Source organism: Erigeron canadensis, chromosome 9 (assembly GCF_010389155.1).
Source record: "Erigeron canadensis isolate Cc75 chromosome 9, C_canadensis_v1, whole genome shotgun sequence".
Lineage (NCBI taxonomy): Eukaryota > Viridiplantae > Streptophyta > Magnoliopsida > Asterales > Asteraceae > Erigeron > Erigeron canadensis.
Window position 1 is genome coordinate 31,463,090 of NC_057769.1, and position 18,972 is coordinate 31,482,061.

Here is an 18,972-nt window from a genome sequence, read left to right on the forward strand (position 1 = left end):
AACTTTCAATAATGACATGGACTTTTTATAAGAGTAGCACGTAGTATAAATGTAAAACCCCCTTTAATTAGCTAGACACCAATATTGTGGGTGTCTAAAGGGTAACGTTATTAAATCTAGGGATTAAGTCCCTTTATCACCAAGTGATTAAAGTCCATTTAGATCTTTAAGGCCACTCGTAGTAAGCCATGGACGAGCTCGTCCATGCCCTCGATTTAGGACCTTAATGCCACTAAGTAGTTCGTGCTCGTCGAAAATGGGTTTGTTCGGTTTTAAGAAGGGGGTGGACGAGAGAAGTGGGGACAGAGGGATCAGAGCGTGGCTTGCTTATTCAAAGAAAAAAAAACCTTAAAAAAAAAACTAACGGTTACTTTTTATTTAAATTCTAGGGATAAGTATCCTAGAATGTAACAAACTTTGGACGAATGTCTATAGTAGAAAATAACTAAAGTTATGTGTATTGTATGTAAACAACTTTAAAAAATGTTTATTGTATGTAAGAAAACATATGTGACAACCATATAGAGGTGCCACTTGTCTGATTTTAATTGGTTGAATACATTTTCTTACATACAATAAACATTATTTTCGAGTTGTTTACATACAATACACACACCTTTAGTTATTTCCTACTATAAACATTCGTTTAAAGTTCGTTACATTCCAAGATACTTATCCCTAAATTCTATATAAACACCATCATTTTCAACAATCACTCAAAAACAACGTACCATTTCAAACACTTTTTTATCTTCATCAAACCATTCCATTTGTTTATTTTGGCTACTTCTATCAGTGTATAGATCATCTATATACTTTGAGATGTATAAATTAAAGGTAGGTATTATTTGTCTATTTTGTATCGGACATAAGTCTACTATTTGATAATAATAAATTTGGTAGGATTTAATTGTACAAAGAAGCTTTATTGTATGAACGACTCCCTTGTAATCGACCCTATATATATTCCCAACTTGCTTGCCAATTTTCCTCATCGATCTCCAGCCTTTTTTCAAATTTCACATTTTTTTTTTATAACTTTACTTCAACTTTTGTAACATTCTCAAATACATTAAGTCAATCTACAAAAACAAAAAAGAAGCTAGAAAACATGTTGAGTTTTTGTCATTCGCTATGTATGATCAGTCCTAGGATGCCTCCTCCGATATCTAACACCCGTACCATTCAATGCACCACAAACGGCCGCTATAACATCGCCACCAATGCTACTCATCATGACCCAGCCGCGGTGGCAGCATCGATTAACAACGTTTTGTTCACCGGAGCTAGCAAAAGCCGCACTGATTGGCAAAGTTCATGTGCTATTATTCTAGCAAGCAGCACAATTTTGGCAGAACAAAATGACTATGATGAGAAAACAAAGGATGTTATAAACCTTACCAATAAGGTGAATGGACAAAATGATTTAAATCTAGTAACAACTGGTCATAACCTACGGAAGCCACTTACTATCAATGAGATGAGTCCATTGGCTAGAGATGATATCCGTGTTGCGTATCAAGGTGTTCCCGGGGCTTATAGTGAAACTGCGGCTGCTAGAGCTTATCCAAACTGTGAAGCTATTCCTTGTGATCAGTTTGAAGTTGCATTTCAAGCTGTAGAGCTTTGGATTGCTGATCGTGCTGTATTACCTATTGAAAACTCACTTGGAGGAAGTATTCATCGGAATTACGATCTACTCCTCAGGCACCGACTTCATATCGTCGGTGAAGTCCAACTTCCTGTCCAACATTGCCTCCTAGCGTTACCTGTGTTAGAATAGAAAGGATTTTCAGGATCAGCCATACATCATTTCCCTCATTAGGAGATTGCAACTTTCTGACCAAGAAAAGATAATGGCTACCAATATCACAATATCATTTCTGTAATTAGGCCATATGTCTTAGTATAAATTCCGGCCTTGTTTCTCATTGTAATTATGAACTTATCAATAAAAATCTTTTTATCATTTTTTTTAATTCTCATGGTATCAGAGCCGAGTTCTTGGGGCATCATCATCTACCAAATAAACATCTAACCGTATCACCTAAATCGAAACTACAGCCACCATGGCAGATGAGGCCAGCGGCTCCAACTCCAATTTGGCATTACAATTAGCCACCTTCTTACAAAATAACACCAATCAACAATCCCAAAACCCTAAATTATCAGATAATCTTCAAATTAACTTGAAGTTAAACAGTACCAACTATGCCTTATGGACCCGAATGATTCGGGTTTCTATAGGCGGCCGATCAAAAACTCTCTTATCACATTTAACCAAAACACCATCAGAAAAATTAACAACAGAAAAACAAGAGTTATGGGAACAAGAAGACCTGATCGTGTTCTCATGGCTCATCCAAAATATTGAACCAACATTAGCCGGAAACCTTACCGAATTCGCCACAGCCAAAGAACTGTGGGATGCATTAGCAATCACCTACAGTAGTGGCAAAGATAAACTCCAAACCTTTAATCTGCATGTTAAATCCAATGAACTCAAACAAGCCAATAAAACCCTTGAAGAATTCTGGATTTCCTTGCAAGGGATATGGGGTGAAATCGATCGAATCGACCCAAATCCAATGAAGTGTCCAGAAGATATCAAAGTGTATGCCAAGATAAGATCCGATCAAAAACTGTTCCAGTTCTTGAATGGTTTGGATCGAAAGTTCGAGCCGATTGTTCGAGAGATTCTTCGGGTCGACCCACTTCCAACTGTCGAGGCCGCATATTCCATGGTTCGCAAAGAAGCCGCTCACCAATTGATTATGGGAGCAACTATCAATGAAACTCAAGGGGTTGCTTCCGGCTTAATTGCCGGAAACCATTCCAGCGGCGGTGGATCTTGTGATCAAAACAGCGGCGGTGGCTTTGTCACAAAAGGTTACCGCCGAATCGACAATAAAAAAAGGGGTATACCAGATGATAAATCTCATCTCAAGTGCGATGAGTGTGGTATGTCAAGACACACAAAAGAACAATGTTTCGAGGTTGTCGGGTACCCGGATTGGTGGATCGGTCCCAAGAAGAATACAAGATCTAGCAAAGAGAAGAACCCCATCTCTACCACCGCAACAAATCACAATAAAGAAAATAACAGTGGCCGGCGAATGGAGGGATTTGGTGGCGTAGCTGCAGCGACCGGAACTCAAAGGGGAGAGACTTCCTTTTCGGTGGTGGAAGGTAAAAGGAAAAAAGGAAAGTGTGATTATGTTTCCCAAAATAATACATATACTTTTAATAAATGTTTTGTCAATAAAAGTTCCAGACTAGTCGATGAAGGTAGTTTTAATGGGCAAAAATTAAAATGTGGGCCGAAACCCATTTATTTTAGTAATAATGGGCTTAAAGTAAATAATGGGCTGAAACCTAACTTAAATGGAGAGGCCCACAGTGTTGGTGGATACGGGAAAAATGGGCCTTGTATTTTTGATTGCGGGGCAACAGATACAATGACATACGATTTGTCAGATTTCTCAGAAACTTCAAAACCCCGAAAAACACATATAGAAGCAGCAAATAAAGGAAAAATGGATGTAGAAACCGGAGGGACAATAAAAATTTCTCCTGACATTAAGCTTTCTAATTGTCTTTTTGTTCCTTCCTTGTCACACAAACTTTTATCAATAAGTCATGTGACAAAAGAGCTAAATTGTTCAGTTCTTATGCATCCAAGTTTTTGTCTTTTACAGGATATCAGGACGGGACGGATTATTGGGCGTGGCACTGAGAGAGATGGACTGTACTATGTCGATGAAGTTAGTTCGAGTGGAAGTGTCATGCTTGCTCATGGAACAAAGGAAAGAGAATCATGGTTATGGCATAGGAGACTTGGACATCCTTCAGTTAGTTATTTACATACTTTGCTTCCTAAACTTTTTCCATTAAATAAACCAATTTCTTGTGAAACTTGCATTTTAGCCAAAAGCCATAGACAAACGTATAAACCAAGCAACACTAGAGTTCAAGTTCCTTTTTCATTGATTCATTCTGATGTGTGGGGCCCTGCCCCTGTTCTTGGGGGTCAAAATTTCCGATACTATGTAATTTTTGTTGATGACTGCACCCGAATGACTTGGATCTATTTCTTAAAAAATAAAGCCGAAGTATATGATCGGTTGACTGTTTTTTATACCATGATTCAAACACAATTTCGACAGTCTATCAAAATTGTGAGATCTGATAATGGTGGGGAATATATAAATTCACAAATGAACCTATTTTTTCAATCAAAAGGAATAGTCCATCAAACTACATGTCCTCATACCCCAGAACAAAATGGTGTTGCTGAACGGAAAAACAGACTTCTACTAGAAATGACTAGAGCTTTAATAATTGAATCGTGTACTCCAAAATCTTTTTGGCCAGAAGCTTTAGCAACTGCTACCTACCTAATTAACAGACTTCCAACAAAAATACTTAAAATGAAAACCCCACTTGAAACCCTCGCTGAATACCATACACCTCCCTTAACACTTACTCTTCCACCTAAAGTATTTGAATGTACTGTCTTCGTTCATATCCCCAAATCATATCGAGACAAACTAGATCCGTGTGCCGAAAAGTGTGTTTTCGTGGGGTATGGTGTAACCCAAAAAGGGTATAGGTGTTATAATCCGAAAACCCGTCATATGTTCACTACAATGAACTGTGACTTTCTTGAGACGAAGTACTACTATTCACAGCCACCTAGTGGTCAGGGGGAGGAACAGTATGACACACTAAGTTGGCTAGGGTATTCTCCGGTCGACAATTCTCCAGAAGAACAGTCCTCTCAAGAACAATCCTCTCAGGAACAACAAAACAGTGCCACCGAAAATTCAAGTCCTAACCTGATATCCGAGGTAAGTAATCCGTTACCAAACGTCACACTTGAAACTACTATTCCAGATTCTATGAATGAAAGTGTGCAGGAGGATGAAGAACAGATTACAGAAGTTTCTGAAGAGGTTCCAGGAAAGTATGTGCTGCCAGCAAGATCCACCAAGGGAATTCCTGCTAAACGGTTTTCTCCAGAGAAATTCTCGAGGAACTCTAAATACCCAATGGCTAACATAGCAGAGGGGCATCTATCTGAAGAAGCAAGAGCATTCATAGCAAAATTATATTCAGAAGAGGTTCCATCAAATACAGAGCAGGCTTTAAAAATAACTAAATGGAAGGATGCTATGGAGGTTGAAATGGAAGCACTGGAGAAGAATGAAACATGGGATAAATGCACACTACCTCAAGGAAAGAAACCAGTTGGTTGCAGGTGGATCTATACAGTTAAATACAGACCAGATGGGGAAGTAGAAAGATATAAAGCTCGATTGGTTGCCAAAGGGTACACTCAGACATATGGGATCGATTATTCTGAAACTTTCTCTCCGGTTGCGAAGCTAGATACAATAAGGGTTCTTTTTACAGTAGCAGCAAATCAAGGATGGCCTCTTCATCAGTTTGATGTTAAAAATGCTTTCTTACATGGAGAGTTAAAAGAGGAAGTATATATGGATCCACCGCCCGGGTTCTCTCAGAATTTCAAAAATGGAGATGTAAGTTGAAGAGATCTTTGTATGGACTCAAGCAGTCTCCCAAGGCATGGTTTGGCAGGTTCACACTTGCAATGAAGAAATATGGATATAAACAAAGTAACTCTGATCATACTTTGTTTCTCAATCATAAAGGAAATCATATAACATGTTTGATAATATATGTTGATGACATGATTATCACTGGAAATGATGAAAATGAAATCAAGAAACTAAAAGAAAGTTTGTGTGCAGAATTTGAAATGAAGGACTTGGGGAATCTGAGATATTTCCTTGGTATTGAAGTTTTAAGGTCACAGAAAGGAATATTCATCTGTCAGAAAAAGTATATATTGGACTTTCTGGCGGAAACAGGGATGATTGATTGTAAGCCTGCAGACACACCCATGGTTATCAATCAAAAATTATTTATGAAATTAGATGGAAAACTTACTGATAAAAACAGGTACCAACGAATGGTGGGGAAACTGATTTATCTTGCTCATACTCGTCCAGATATCGCGTATGCTGTTGGAGTAGTAAGTCAATTCATGCATCAACCTCAAGAAGAACACATGGATGCAGTTCTAAGAATTATCAGATATCTGAAAGGTACTACTGGTCATGGAGTTCTGTATAAAGCAAATGGTCATCTTAACGTTCAGATATACACGGATGCAGACTGGGCTGGAGACAAAGGAAACAGGCGATCAACCTCAGGATATTTTTCTCTCGTAGGAGGTAATCTTGTTACATGGAAGAGCAAAAAACAAAAGGTTGTCTCTTTATCAAGTGCTGAGGCTGAATTTCGAGGTATCGCTAAAGGTTTGGCAGAAGCATTGTGGCTGAAAAAACTTGTAACAGAACTCGGGTTTGCTCCAAAAGGAAGTATCCAGATTTTAAGTGACAACGAAGCAGCCATTCAAATCTCAGAAAACCCAGTGCAACATGACAGGACTAAACATGTGGAGGTTGACCGACATTTTATTAAAGAGAAACTAGAAGGCGGAATTATTAAATTACCTTTTGTCAAGTCAGAAGATCAACTTGCAGATATTCTAACAAAAGCAGTAGGAACAACCACGTTTCACAAATGTTTAAACAAGTTGAATTTTGGTGATCCCAATATTCAACTTGAGGGGGAGTGTTAGAATAGAAAGGATTTTCAGGATCAGCCATACATCATTTCCCTCATTAGGAGATTGCAACTTTCTGACCAAGAAAAGATAATGGCTACCAATATCACAATATCATTTCTGTAATTAGGCCATATGTCTTAGTATAAATTCCGGCCTTGTTTCTCATTGTAATTATGAACTTATCAATAAAAATCTTTTTATCATTTCTTTTAATTCTCAACCTGGTATCATATCTTGATTTACACATTTTTTTAGCTTATTGCTACTTTTATTTTTAATTTTATAATTTGGAGTAATTCAGAGCTGGTGTTGTAAAACAAGTACTCGTATTAATTAAGAAAAACAAATATAACAAGATCACGATAAAATTGATGTATGATAAAGTAGAACTATAAAACATTGATACAAGAAGATTGTCATGATTTTCAACGATTTTTAGTCAAGTGAAAATGATTGTTTTATTTGTTTTACTTTAATATAAAAACGGAACAATCTTCTGATCAATATTACTATTAATTTTATTTTCAATATCAGGCGTCCGTGAACAAGATCTAAATCGTGTGATTAGCCATCCGCAAGCCTTGGCTCAATGCGAGCTAACACTCACAAACCTTGGTCTAAAAGTCACTCGCGAAGCGGCTAACAATACTGCTGGAGCAGCTGAACATATTGCGAAAAATAATCTACGTGACACTGCTGCGATTTCATCTAAACGTGCAGCACAACTGTATGGCCTGGATATCTTAGCAGATGGGATTCAAGATGATTCTAATAACGTAACTCGTTTCGTGATGCTAGCACGTGAATCAATTATACCACGAATAGATGGTCCATTCAGAACAAGCATTGTCTTTGCTCACCATAATGGGACAACCGTGTTATTCAAAGTGTTGTCTGTTTTTGCCTTTTGGAACATTAACTTGACAAAAATCGAGAGCAGACCTCATGGACTCCGGCCCATGAACTTAATTGACGACGATAAGAACGTTGGGACGATGTGTAAACGGTTTGAGTACATGTTCTATGTAGATTTTGAAGCATCAATGGCAGAGACTAGAGCACAAAATGCATTAGCAGATGTTCAAGAATTCACATCATTCTTGAGGGTGTTGGGCAGTTATCCAATTGACATGACCCCATAGTACGGTGATCTTTTCTTTCTAAATATATATATGATGGAAGAACGTGACAACGATCCTTCAACACAAGTAAAATTGTTAGATATGATATGTTGTATCAATAAATCTTAATTATCGTACATTAATATATACTAAAAAGAAAGAGAAAAGAAATTCTACTGAGTCGGCCGGTTAGTCTTCATTTTTAGCCTATATAAGTTGCTTTGGATGTTTCATATACAAATAACTTTTTGGTGTAAATTATTTGACAAAGTTCAATGAAAGCATATAAAGAAAAAAGATAAAAGATGAAGCTTAAATTAAAGTTGAAAAACACTATAATATTTTGACCCCGTGAATGACCTCAAAATCTCGAATAGCAGAAAAATTATTATGATCGTTGGCCCATTGCCATCAATCCTTCAAATTTCGTTGGATATCCTAGATAGATATGTACAGTACTAGTCTTTAATACCCGTATAATGTATGGTAACTAGCTATATAGATTGTATCATAAAAAATTTTTAAATATGTCCCATACATGATTTGTGAGTATGAAATAAATTTAGGTTAATATAAAACAATGATCGAAGCTAAAATATACTCCCTCTGTCCCATATTAAATGTCCAATTTTGACTTGTCAAGTCTTCTGCTTTAAACTTTGACCGTAAAAATATTTGTCTACGTTATATAAAACTTCATATAAATTATATGGACGGATTGAGTTTTCAATGTACTTTTCATTGATATAACTTTCATCAACTATTATATAACACAAACAAAGATATTTATGGTCAAAGTCGCAAACTGAAGACTTGACAAGTCAAAATTGGACATTTAATATGGGACGGAGGGAGTAATAAACAGTAATGATATATATAATATATATTTAGTTAGAATTTTGGATTTACCTGAAATTTTTAAAATCACATCAAAATCAAAACTTGTAAGTATAGTGGATGACGGCAAATAGTCTTTTGATTTCGGATCGTAAACTTAAACTTTCAAAGTTTTCATGTTAATAACTTATTATAAGTGATATAAAATATGAGTTGAAAATTTGAGAAAGAAAAAGAGAAAATTTATTGATGAGAAAACGATCAATCAAATAAGGTTATAATGTTTTTATGTATTAATAAGTTAAAAGTTAGAGTTTAATTCTAAGTCTGATAAGGAATTGAATCTATATATAATTAAAAAAGCTAACTTAATAAAATAAATAAATTAAAAGGACACGTGTCGATCAAGGATTACTCTACGTATCATTTTAAGAACATTTTAACCCTATTTTAGTTTATTGGTAGATTGATTGATAATGTTATTAATTGTGGATTTTAATAACTTGTGTTTAAAACACTAGTTTGGTAATTTTAATGAATTTAAGATTTTTTTAATATTAAAAGTGATATATTTATAGTTCATATAAAATGATGATTATTAAATTAAATTAAATAAATATTTGACTGTTTAAATATAATTATAATAAAAATTAATTGTACTTTTGTTATTTAAAAAACACAAAATTTATTTTTTATTTAAGAAACACATTTTTAAAAATAAAATAAAATATTTGATTGATAATGTTATTAATTGTGGATTTCGCTAACTTGTGTTTAAAACACTAGTTTGGTAATTTTAATGAATTTAAGCTTTTTTTAATATTAAAAGTGATATATTTATAGTTCATATAAAATGATGATTATTAATTTAAATTAAATAAATATTTGACTGTTTAAATATAATTATAATAAAAATTAATTGTACTTTTTGTTATTTAAAAAACACAAAATTTATTTTTTATTTAAGAAACACATTTTGTTTTTTTTTTTCTTTTTTAAAAATATGAATTACTCATGATTAATGGGAGCTCGGTTTAATCGCCCCTTTTAGATTTTGAAAATCTTAAAATGCCAATTAGTTTTCTACATACTTAACAACTAAAACACATAGTCTATCAAAAATATTATTTAACAGATTGTTATTTATAACATTCATCTTTAACTTGAAAAATAAATACACTCGCTGCTGTCATTATTACTATTGCTGTCATTATTACTCCATGTTTACGTCTTCAGTGATTGATATTTATCGAGACCTAAGACTCTATGAGATACTAAAATGGATTTGTTGTTTGTTTCCTCGTATAGCTAGTTAGACACAAAAATTAGAGTTTTAACAAACTACTGACCAACATAACTAAATAGCAGGATATATCCATTAATCACAAAATATCTAGTCTAGACATTAAATCTGAATTTCAGGTTGTAAACGAATGTATAGGCGCGCATAGGCATCGATTTGTTATATCATATATGATACGTATGAAATTGTGAACCATATCTTTACAAAGTCGATATGGGCGTGTATTGGTGCCGTGGTGGAGACCCCAACTGACAGGCGACGGCTATGTCTACCTTTAGTTATGAAGTCAACATAATGTTATTAAGTCGAAGGGATATTAACATTTCAATAATCATTTTAATCACTTAATTTTATTTTTTTTTTTCTGAAACAATATAACCATACATAAAAACGATAATCCTCTTATCCATTTAACTTAAAATGATAAATGCTTTAACTTTAATCAATTTGTTTTTTTTTACAAAGTAACTTTTATTTGAATGATAAAAATCTTAAAGAACTAAAATATGAGCATGGTAAAATGTAAATTGGTCGTGACTTTTGACACGTCTTTCTTTAAAATGGTCCAAAGTCCAGCTAGAGCCCAAACTCATCACTTAATCTATCATTCTCTGAACTAAAGTCTCATGGGCCAAAATCTATCAGTCAAATTTTAACTTCTTACTCTATCACTAACTGGTACAAACTACAAATAGAAACAAATCATACTTACATGGATCGAGTAACTGAGAGTTGGCCAAAGTTCTTATAAAAACCCAAGAGCTAGCTAAACGATGAGTTTCCATGGGCGGAACTACATACACCTGAGAGAATGTAGTCGAACCCACTTAACATAAATTTTCCTTCATGTTTACCGTGTGACGAGTAGGTAGGGGGCTCATAACGTGATTAGGTGAGGTATGAATTTCACCCTAAGAGCGAAAGGGTTTTATATGGTTTTGTTAAAAGACAAAACACAAGCAATCCTAGCTAGATTCAAGTCAAGAATCAGAAGTTCCCAGCCGACCTCCCCAGCCGTTTCCTAGCCAAATGCCAGCCAATACCCCCAGCCAAATGCCAGCCGATACCCCCAGCCAAGTGCCAACCGATATCCCCAACCAATTCCTAATATATATATATATATATATATATATATAGGGTAACACTCCGGTGAGAACACTCTTAAAATAAGAACGGTGAGAACACCTTAAAAACATTATTTTGATGCATTAAAAGTCCATAAAACTAACATAGTGCATAACTAATTATCTTTATTTAAGTGTTTAACAACAAATTCATCCGCCAAAATCGAAATAATCATGTTTTTTGTTTTGTGCATCCATCTTGGATGCATATTCATCAAAATGATGCATCCAACAAAAACGTGATTTTTTCGATTTTGATGAATCAATGTGTTGTTAAACACTTAAATAATGATAATTAGTTATGCACTATGTCAATTTTATAGACTTTTAATGCATCAAAATGATGTTTTTAATGTGTTCTCACCGTTTTTATTTTAAAACTGTTCTTATTTGATTGTCTATATATATATATATATATATATGTTACGATAAAGAACAGACTTCTTAAAGAATTCCTCAAGGACTTCCTCAGCAAATTCCTTAAGAACTTACTCAAGGACTTCCTTAAGGATTTCCCCTTACTTTGCCTTTAGGAAAGACTCTCCTAACGAACAAGGATTGATTGATAGTAACAAGGATATGAACATAATATAAAAAGTATATTATAATTCGGGAATGTTCTAATTATTCCTCGTACTGACATTTTGGATTCAGGGGCCAGGCCCATATCGGGCCCAAAATACGATGTTGCCCTAATTCATGCCTATATATACATCCAATCATTATATGTCAGCACATTGAATTCAATACAATTTTACACACAATCATATTCATACAATACACATATATTCATTACAACATTCTCTACATATTTGCAGTATATTTTATCATCAGAATATACATATTCACCATCATTAATCAATCATCACATATAATCATATTACATTCTTATCCTCCATAGATCGATACATCTCTATGGGAGAATCATCATACGCCTTAGATTCGCCAAGAATTTAGTAGGTTTGCAGTACTTTGTAGGAGATCTTGATGATTTTCTTGGTTAAACTCACCTTGTGACTCCTCATTTTAATGCTCAAACATAACGGATCAGAAGTTATCCTTCTTTTTCTCACTACAAACTGAAATATTATCGATTAACTACAAAGTAAATGTGCAGAGTTGACCTTATCATATTTGGACAAGGATTCTTACAAGCATTTGAGACTAAAAGAATTTGATTAATTAATGGTCACAAACACTATTTAAATAGCAAACTATAACTATAAATCACACAAGCAGGCATTATAGTAGTAGCAAGATAAGCCATACAATAAACTCCCATAAATGTAGCACCCATAATATTGCCGAGAATTAATGTTCATTAATTAGGATGTATGATATTGCTAGGAGTACAAATTAGTAATCCAACATTGGCTTATTTGTAATGATTGAATACTGGATAATTTACTTAATCATTTAATTAGGAGACATTGGATAGTGATGAATCAAACTTGTATGCAAGAGTTTTCGCAATTGCTTGAAAAACATTAGTCTTTTAACTTGATATTTCAATTCATACTCTTTTCTAGCTTCATGTTTAGAGAATTAGGATCATATCTAGTAAGTGGGATAGATTCTCCCAAGGATATATGGTCATACATATAGTGGAAAGTTGGAAAGACCAAAAGGTAAGAAAGAACAAAAATTATGCGGCTCCATACTTCCATCGGCTATAAATAGGCGATATTACTAAAACAAGTAACACACACCAAAATTGATAACCTAATACGAAGAGGTGTTCTTACATGTATAGAAGAGTATTTGTTTGGTAGCCAAGGATGACTTGCCCACTCACTCTTCAAGGTGTTGGAAAGTCGCACCTTGTTTGGCTAGTAGGGCAGTCACGCCTTGGCTAACTTGACAGTCTCTTCGTATTCATGTTAGGTCATTTCTTCAAACTTTCAATAAGAAAAGATGTATATGGAAAGTTCATATGAAAAGAGAAGATAGGTCTAGCATGAAGAGAATAGCACTTTTGTTAGGTAGCCAAGGATGACTTGCCGCATCCCAATTCAAGGTGGTGGTAAACACCACCTTGTTTGGCTATGAGGCAGTCACGCCTTGGCTAACTTGACATGCTCTTCTTTCTCATGCTAAACCTTTTCTTCTTGCTTTCGAAGCTTTAAGGTATTCAAACATTATTTGTTTGTAATTTGATGCAATTTTGTATCGTGCATAACTACAAAAAATGTAAGCCATGAGGTTAGAGATTCTCACTTTCTCTTTTGAGATATATATATATATATATATATATATATATATCCAAACCAAAATAAGATAATGATATATTGTCACTTTTATATATTTCAACATTGGTTGTTATATGTTACACCATACATTGATATGATGATCATATACATTAAAAAAGGACCCAATTAAGGCTTATGCGACATCAGCAACCTGTTAGCATTATTGGTAAAGTACATAGACCCTTAATGTTCATAAGGAAAAAAAAAAGCGGATGTTGGCTTTGAGACATGAGATCGAATCTTGATCCGTGGTTTTAAGCATTTACCCCTTGAGCGTGTAAGTATATGTGTTATCACTCTTGTTCTGCAAGGGTGCGCGAGTTCAAACTTCCAGTATACTACCCACTTTGGATGAGACTACTTTGGTTTCAATAACATATAACTCTTGCTGGGTTTTTTTTTTTAAATATATAAAGATAAGAATTAATAAGCTAATCAGAATAGAGATTATTGCATACACTCTAGCTAGCTTGGTAGAAAATGATGACTCATCATTAATGCGTGGCTAATTTGACATATATAATGTACGTTTATCTCATGTTAGGCCTTCTCACCTAGAAGCCAGGTGCGGGTAATTATATTGCAGATGGTCGATAAGATGGTCAGCCGAACCCAGAAGTGACAATAGTGGTTGTAATTGAAGACAAAATTATAGATCTTGGGGTACATATGTTTGACAAAGACTTTATATCCAGAAAAGTTTCAAGTCCTTAATTTATTTTGACTTGTACATTGCAAAGCAATTGAATTCTATTCTTTTATGCCAAAGATTAAGTTGACTTTGGTTTCATAAAGCCAAGGTTCTTGCCTCATTATTGTCTAACTAATGCAAAATACACACGATATTAATATTGTAGTATGTATACGATATACTAGGACATATGACTTCAATTCTGATACTTAACCGAAATGATCATCATCAGGAAAAATAAAAATAAAAATAAAAATCAGATTGATCGAGTCTATTCCTTCTCTTGCATGTATATATGGCGTTTTGTTTGGTTGAGAAGGCAAACAATATTGAGGATCTTGAAGAGCATATATTCCATCCCATGTGCATGAGTCAGGCAGTTTGACTTTACTATAAAAGGAAATGCAATTATAAGGATCATCATATCCAATTATCGATATCACGCAATCATGCAAGTATATATATATAGTATCTCCGTATATTAGTTTCTAGTTTTTTATAAATGAAAACACGGATGCCATGCAAGTGGTTACTATATACTAGTACTATTCTTTTAAATTAAGGTGTCACAAAAAGCGAAGAATAATGTTATACTTGTACAAGTTGGTTGTTGACCGGTCCTAACATATATAATTGGCTATAAATAGATTGTTTTCATCAAATATAAGATTCAATAGCTGGTTAATTAGAGGATAATTAAGAAGAGGGAGAGAGAGACTTTCAGATAAGGACAGCACTATGGTTTTGTACAACAGTTTTGGATTAATTAAGCTTTTAAAATGATAGTCCTGTTTAGATACACATTTGAAATCAAAAACCCCAGCCTCAAAAAACTTCTAAAAACTCCTAAAGGTAAGGCTTGTGTAAGAAGGGTTAAAATAGAAGCCCAGCTAACGATAGACCCAACTTGAAGCTTTTATGCAAAACATACCCAATATATACAACTTTTATACGTAACAAACTTTACAGTACAAGTTTTTAACGCATACATACATGGGATAAATATGAAATATAGTAGTATGAATATCACTTCCCTCCACTACAAGAATTTTGGCTTTAGGAGACCAACAAGTTTTCGAGACGACATATTGTCGTCTCCAAAAGTCACTAAAAGACAAAAAAAGTTGCTTTTTGACTTTTTTGGTCAAAAAAGTTTTCGAGACGACATTGTCGTCCTAAAGTCGTCTCCAAAGAAAATATATAATTACATTTTCATTTACTTTTAATTCCAAAGAAGAATAAAAAAATATTAAACTTTTGGAGACGACAATGTCATCTCCAAATGTTTTTTCAGAATAATTTTGATTTTTTTTCGTTCCCTCCAAGCAAAAAAAATTTCCCTCCAAACTTTTGGAGACAACATTGTCGTCTCCAAATATTTTTCCCAAATTTTTTTTTTGCTTAGCTTCCCGCTGGATGGAATAAATGTCCCGCCAAACATTTCGAGACGACAATGTCGTCTTCAAAAAAAATTCCTTTCAAATTTTTTAATTTATCTTTTGCCTCCATACTTAAAAAAAATTCCCTCCGTGTCGTCTCCAAAATTTTTTTTCAAAAAAAAGGTCTTTTTAATTACTTTTAAATATGAAAAAGAATATCACAATTAATTAAAAATCCATGTGAAAATCATTTGGAGACGACAATGTCGTCGCCAAACGTTTTACACACATAGTATACATATTTTTTTATTCTATATATCCATAATACATCGTTAAACACTTAATAGTATTTATACATTATACATAGAATTTTAATTTTTATATATTGATTAACCTCTTTAAACAATATTATTAATATATTATATTATATTTAATTATATAAAATCTAACATGCTATATATGTTTATATATAGATATCTTTCTTGTTATATACACATGTATACATATAATTCATGCATATAAGTCATGTATACATTAACATATACTAAATGTGTGTACGTAAGTAGTGTATATGTAGCGGGCATGAGTTTTTTGCGATATATGTGAAAATGATGACTTATTGAGGATGAGTCCTATGTGATGTGAGCTATAAATACTAAGACGATTCATGAGCCATATATACAAATACCTATAAAGTACTAAATATATGTACGTAGTGTATGTTAAATATACACACTATCCATTTAGGGCAAGAGGCCAAATGACTTTGATCTAAACCGAATCTAAGTTGTGTGGGTCGGTAAGCCCATAAGAGACATTGAACGAGGCTTAAGACGCAATAGACTCACTCGACGGAAAGACGAACACATATGACCCATCGACACAATTGATGAACGTATTGGACCAAATAGACCCAAGTACACATACATTTAAATGTACTGGATATATGTACATATGTAGTTATATTATATCCATAAACATACGATTAAGGGGCAAGGGGTCTAATAGGCCCATCCAAGTGAAAGAAGAACACATATGGTCTGTTTGGCCATTGATACAATTGGCGAATGTATTGGACCAATAGAGCTCAATACACAAGTTATATACAAACTTGAACCGTTAGGTTTAAACAAACACATAATTGACCCAATATGACCATTCAAGTGAAAAGAACACATATGGCCCGTTTGGCCTGTTTATATAATTGATGAACGTATTGGGCCAATAGGCCCAAAAACAAAAGTTGTATACATATTTGACTCGTTAGGTGTAAATGATTACATAATTGGCCTAATAGGGCCATTTGAGTGAATGAGAACACATACGACTCATTTGACCTATCCATACACAACTTACACATAATAAACATTTTTGGTTAATAAGCCCAATTAATTTAATTGGGGTTTTGGATCCAGGAGACCTGGTTTCAAATCCGGAAAGAGCATAGTTTTACCCCAATTAATTTAATTGGGGGTTTCTCCCCCCATGTGGTGTATTGGAGATATCGGAGTGGGTAGCTTTCTGCCTGAAAAACTCTTAGCTAAGGCAACCCAACAATCGTTCAAAAAAAAAGGCCCAATAATTAAATGAACATTAGAAATAAAACCGTTGAAAGCTAAACGATATATATATATACACATTCATACTTATAGATGAATCATATTGTGCTGACATACTTAACTCGTTAGACCAAACATATGATTGAGAAATATTTTATAGATACACACCCTCGGCCTTTTAGTTTCCATTTTTCTTTTAAAATTAGTATTGTAATTATCAATGACACTAATAAATATAAATAACACTACTAACAATTTTTATATAAAAATAAAGATATTAATAAATATAACTTAAATATCTTAATATATATACTATAAGACAGTTGAACTAATGACTTATTAATCAATCAAATTGTTTAATTCTATCAACTAATGACTTATAAAAATAAAGATATTAATAAATATAACTTAAAAATCTTAATATATATACTATAAGACAGTTGAACTAAATAAAGATCCATTCTATCTCTCAATCAAAAAGGTATATAGTTTTATTCTTATATATATATATATATATATATATATATTAGTTTTGCCTATTAATGTTTAAAGCTACAATTGCCACTCATGAAAAACATTCCTAATTGTTAAATAGTTATCATAGGACAGGTGGTTGAAAATAAACTTATTCGTCTTATGGGTCTGCTTCATGATCAAATATATATATTTGAATGTCAAGTACAGTATCACAAGTATGTTTATAAAATAACTCTAAATTAGCTTTTGTAATAATACCATGAGTATAACTTGTTTAAAAAAATTCTAATATTCTATAATAGAGAAAATATAACATGTGTCTTGTGGAATGACTACGACAAATAATTCCACCAATATATCTCAGCTAATAATGACAGTGACGACGAACCTGTGATTATTATACTGCAATTTGTAAAATATACACTTGGAACCGTATATCGTAAAACTTATAAGCTTTTATGACTTAAATATATGAATATATAATATTGATAATATCGTAAACCCCATGTCCAGTATTGGACACAGGTCTAAAATCTAGTTATAAATCATAACAAAGATTTTTTATATAACTTAAATATTAATTATAATCTTAAGATAACATTAATAACTATAACTATTATTGATATCAAAATAAAAATATTAATAATAAACTTATTAATATAAAATATTAATAATAATTAGAAGTGGTGGGAAATAGAGGAAATAAAGTGGCGGCAGATCTAGATCTGCATCTTCATCACCATCAAAACTTTGTTTCACCCCAAATAAACCCTCTCTGGCGATTTCAATGCAATAAACGACCGTTCCACCACCTATCTTCGGTTACACCATCAAAACTTTCTCCTTCTTCCGTCGTTTGCCGCTGCAACCCACCACAATATCCACCACCTCCGCCGCCGTTTCTTTACTTTTTTCTTGTAAGGTTTTTATATTTAGTGGCATAAGTAAGAGATTTTTTTGTTACTGTTGTTATTACCTTTGTTATCCTTTTTCTTTATATAGTTTTCAGCCACCACCGCCGCTGCTCTCCTCCACCATTGCTTTCTTCCACTGGTGCTACCATCAACCACCACCGTCGGTATTCTTTCTTCCTTTCTTGTAACTCTTTTACACATATTTATATATATAATATTAAAAATAAAAATATATTTTTTGATATATTTAATAATTTCAGAATTATATTTATATTTTACTTGTCCATCTTTATGTATGTATCTTTTTTGATAAGTTGGTTTATATTTTGTATGATAGATTGTTGTTGACATTGTGGCTGTTTATTAGCGGCAGTTCTAAATTTCTTTTCTTCTTTCTTTCATTCCATCTTTCTCTCTAATACTCGTAAGCTTCCTTTATCTACCTCTTATGTGTATGAAGTATGTATATATCATTGTTCATATATAATGTATATATCATTGAATGCTAATTAATTTGTATGTACACACTACACAGTAATGTCAATTGATAAGAGTTGGACTACTTTAATTGTGTGATGATTTTTTTTAAATATTGAGGCTTGTTTTGGGTGTATGTCCATATACGTGTATTTTTTCTACAGATGGCAAGAGTGGCACATA

General features: G+C 33.3%; 1 protein-coding gene across 1 annotated transcript; it reads left to right on the plus strand.

The window, feature by feature from the left end:
- Positions 1-1,153: 1,153 nt before the first annotated feature.
- On the plus strand, positions 1,154-7,800 carry LOC122583576 (arogenate dehydratase 3-like). The gene is made up of 3 exons (XM_043755968.1): positions 1,154-1,764; positions 2,065-2,072; positions 7,193-7,800. The coding sequence occupies exons 1-3, from the start codon at positions 1,154-1,156 to the stop codon at positions 7,798-7,800; spliced, it is 1,227 nt and encodes a 408-aa protein (XP_043611903.1).
- The last annotated feature ends 11,172 nt before the right edge of the window (positions 7,801-18,972 follow it).

Excerpts from the sequence above, each read along its gene's own strand:
- LOC122583576 (XM_043755968.1), top strand. The coding sequence starts at position 1,154 with ATGCCTCCTCCGATATCTAACACCCGTACCATTCAATGCACCACAAAC.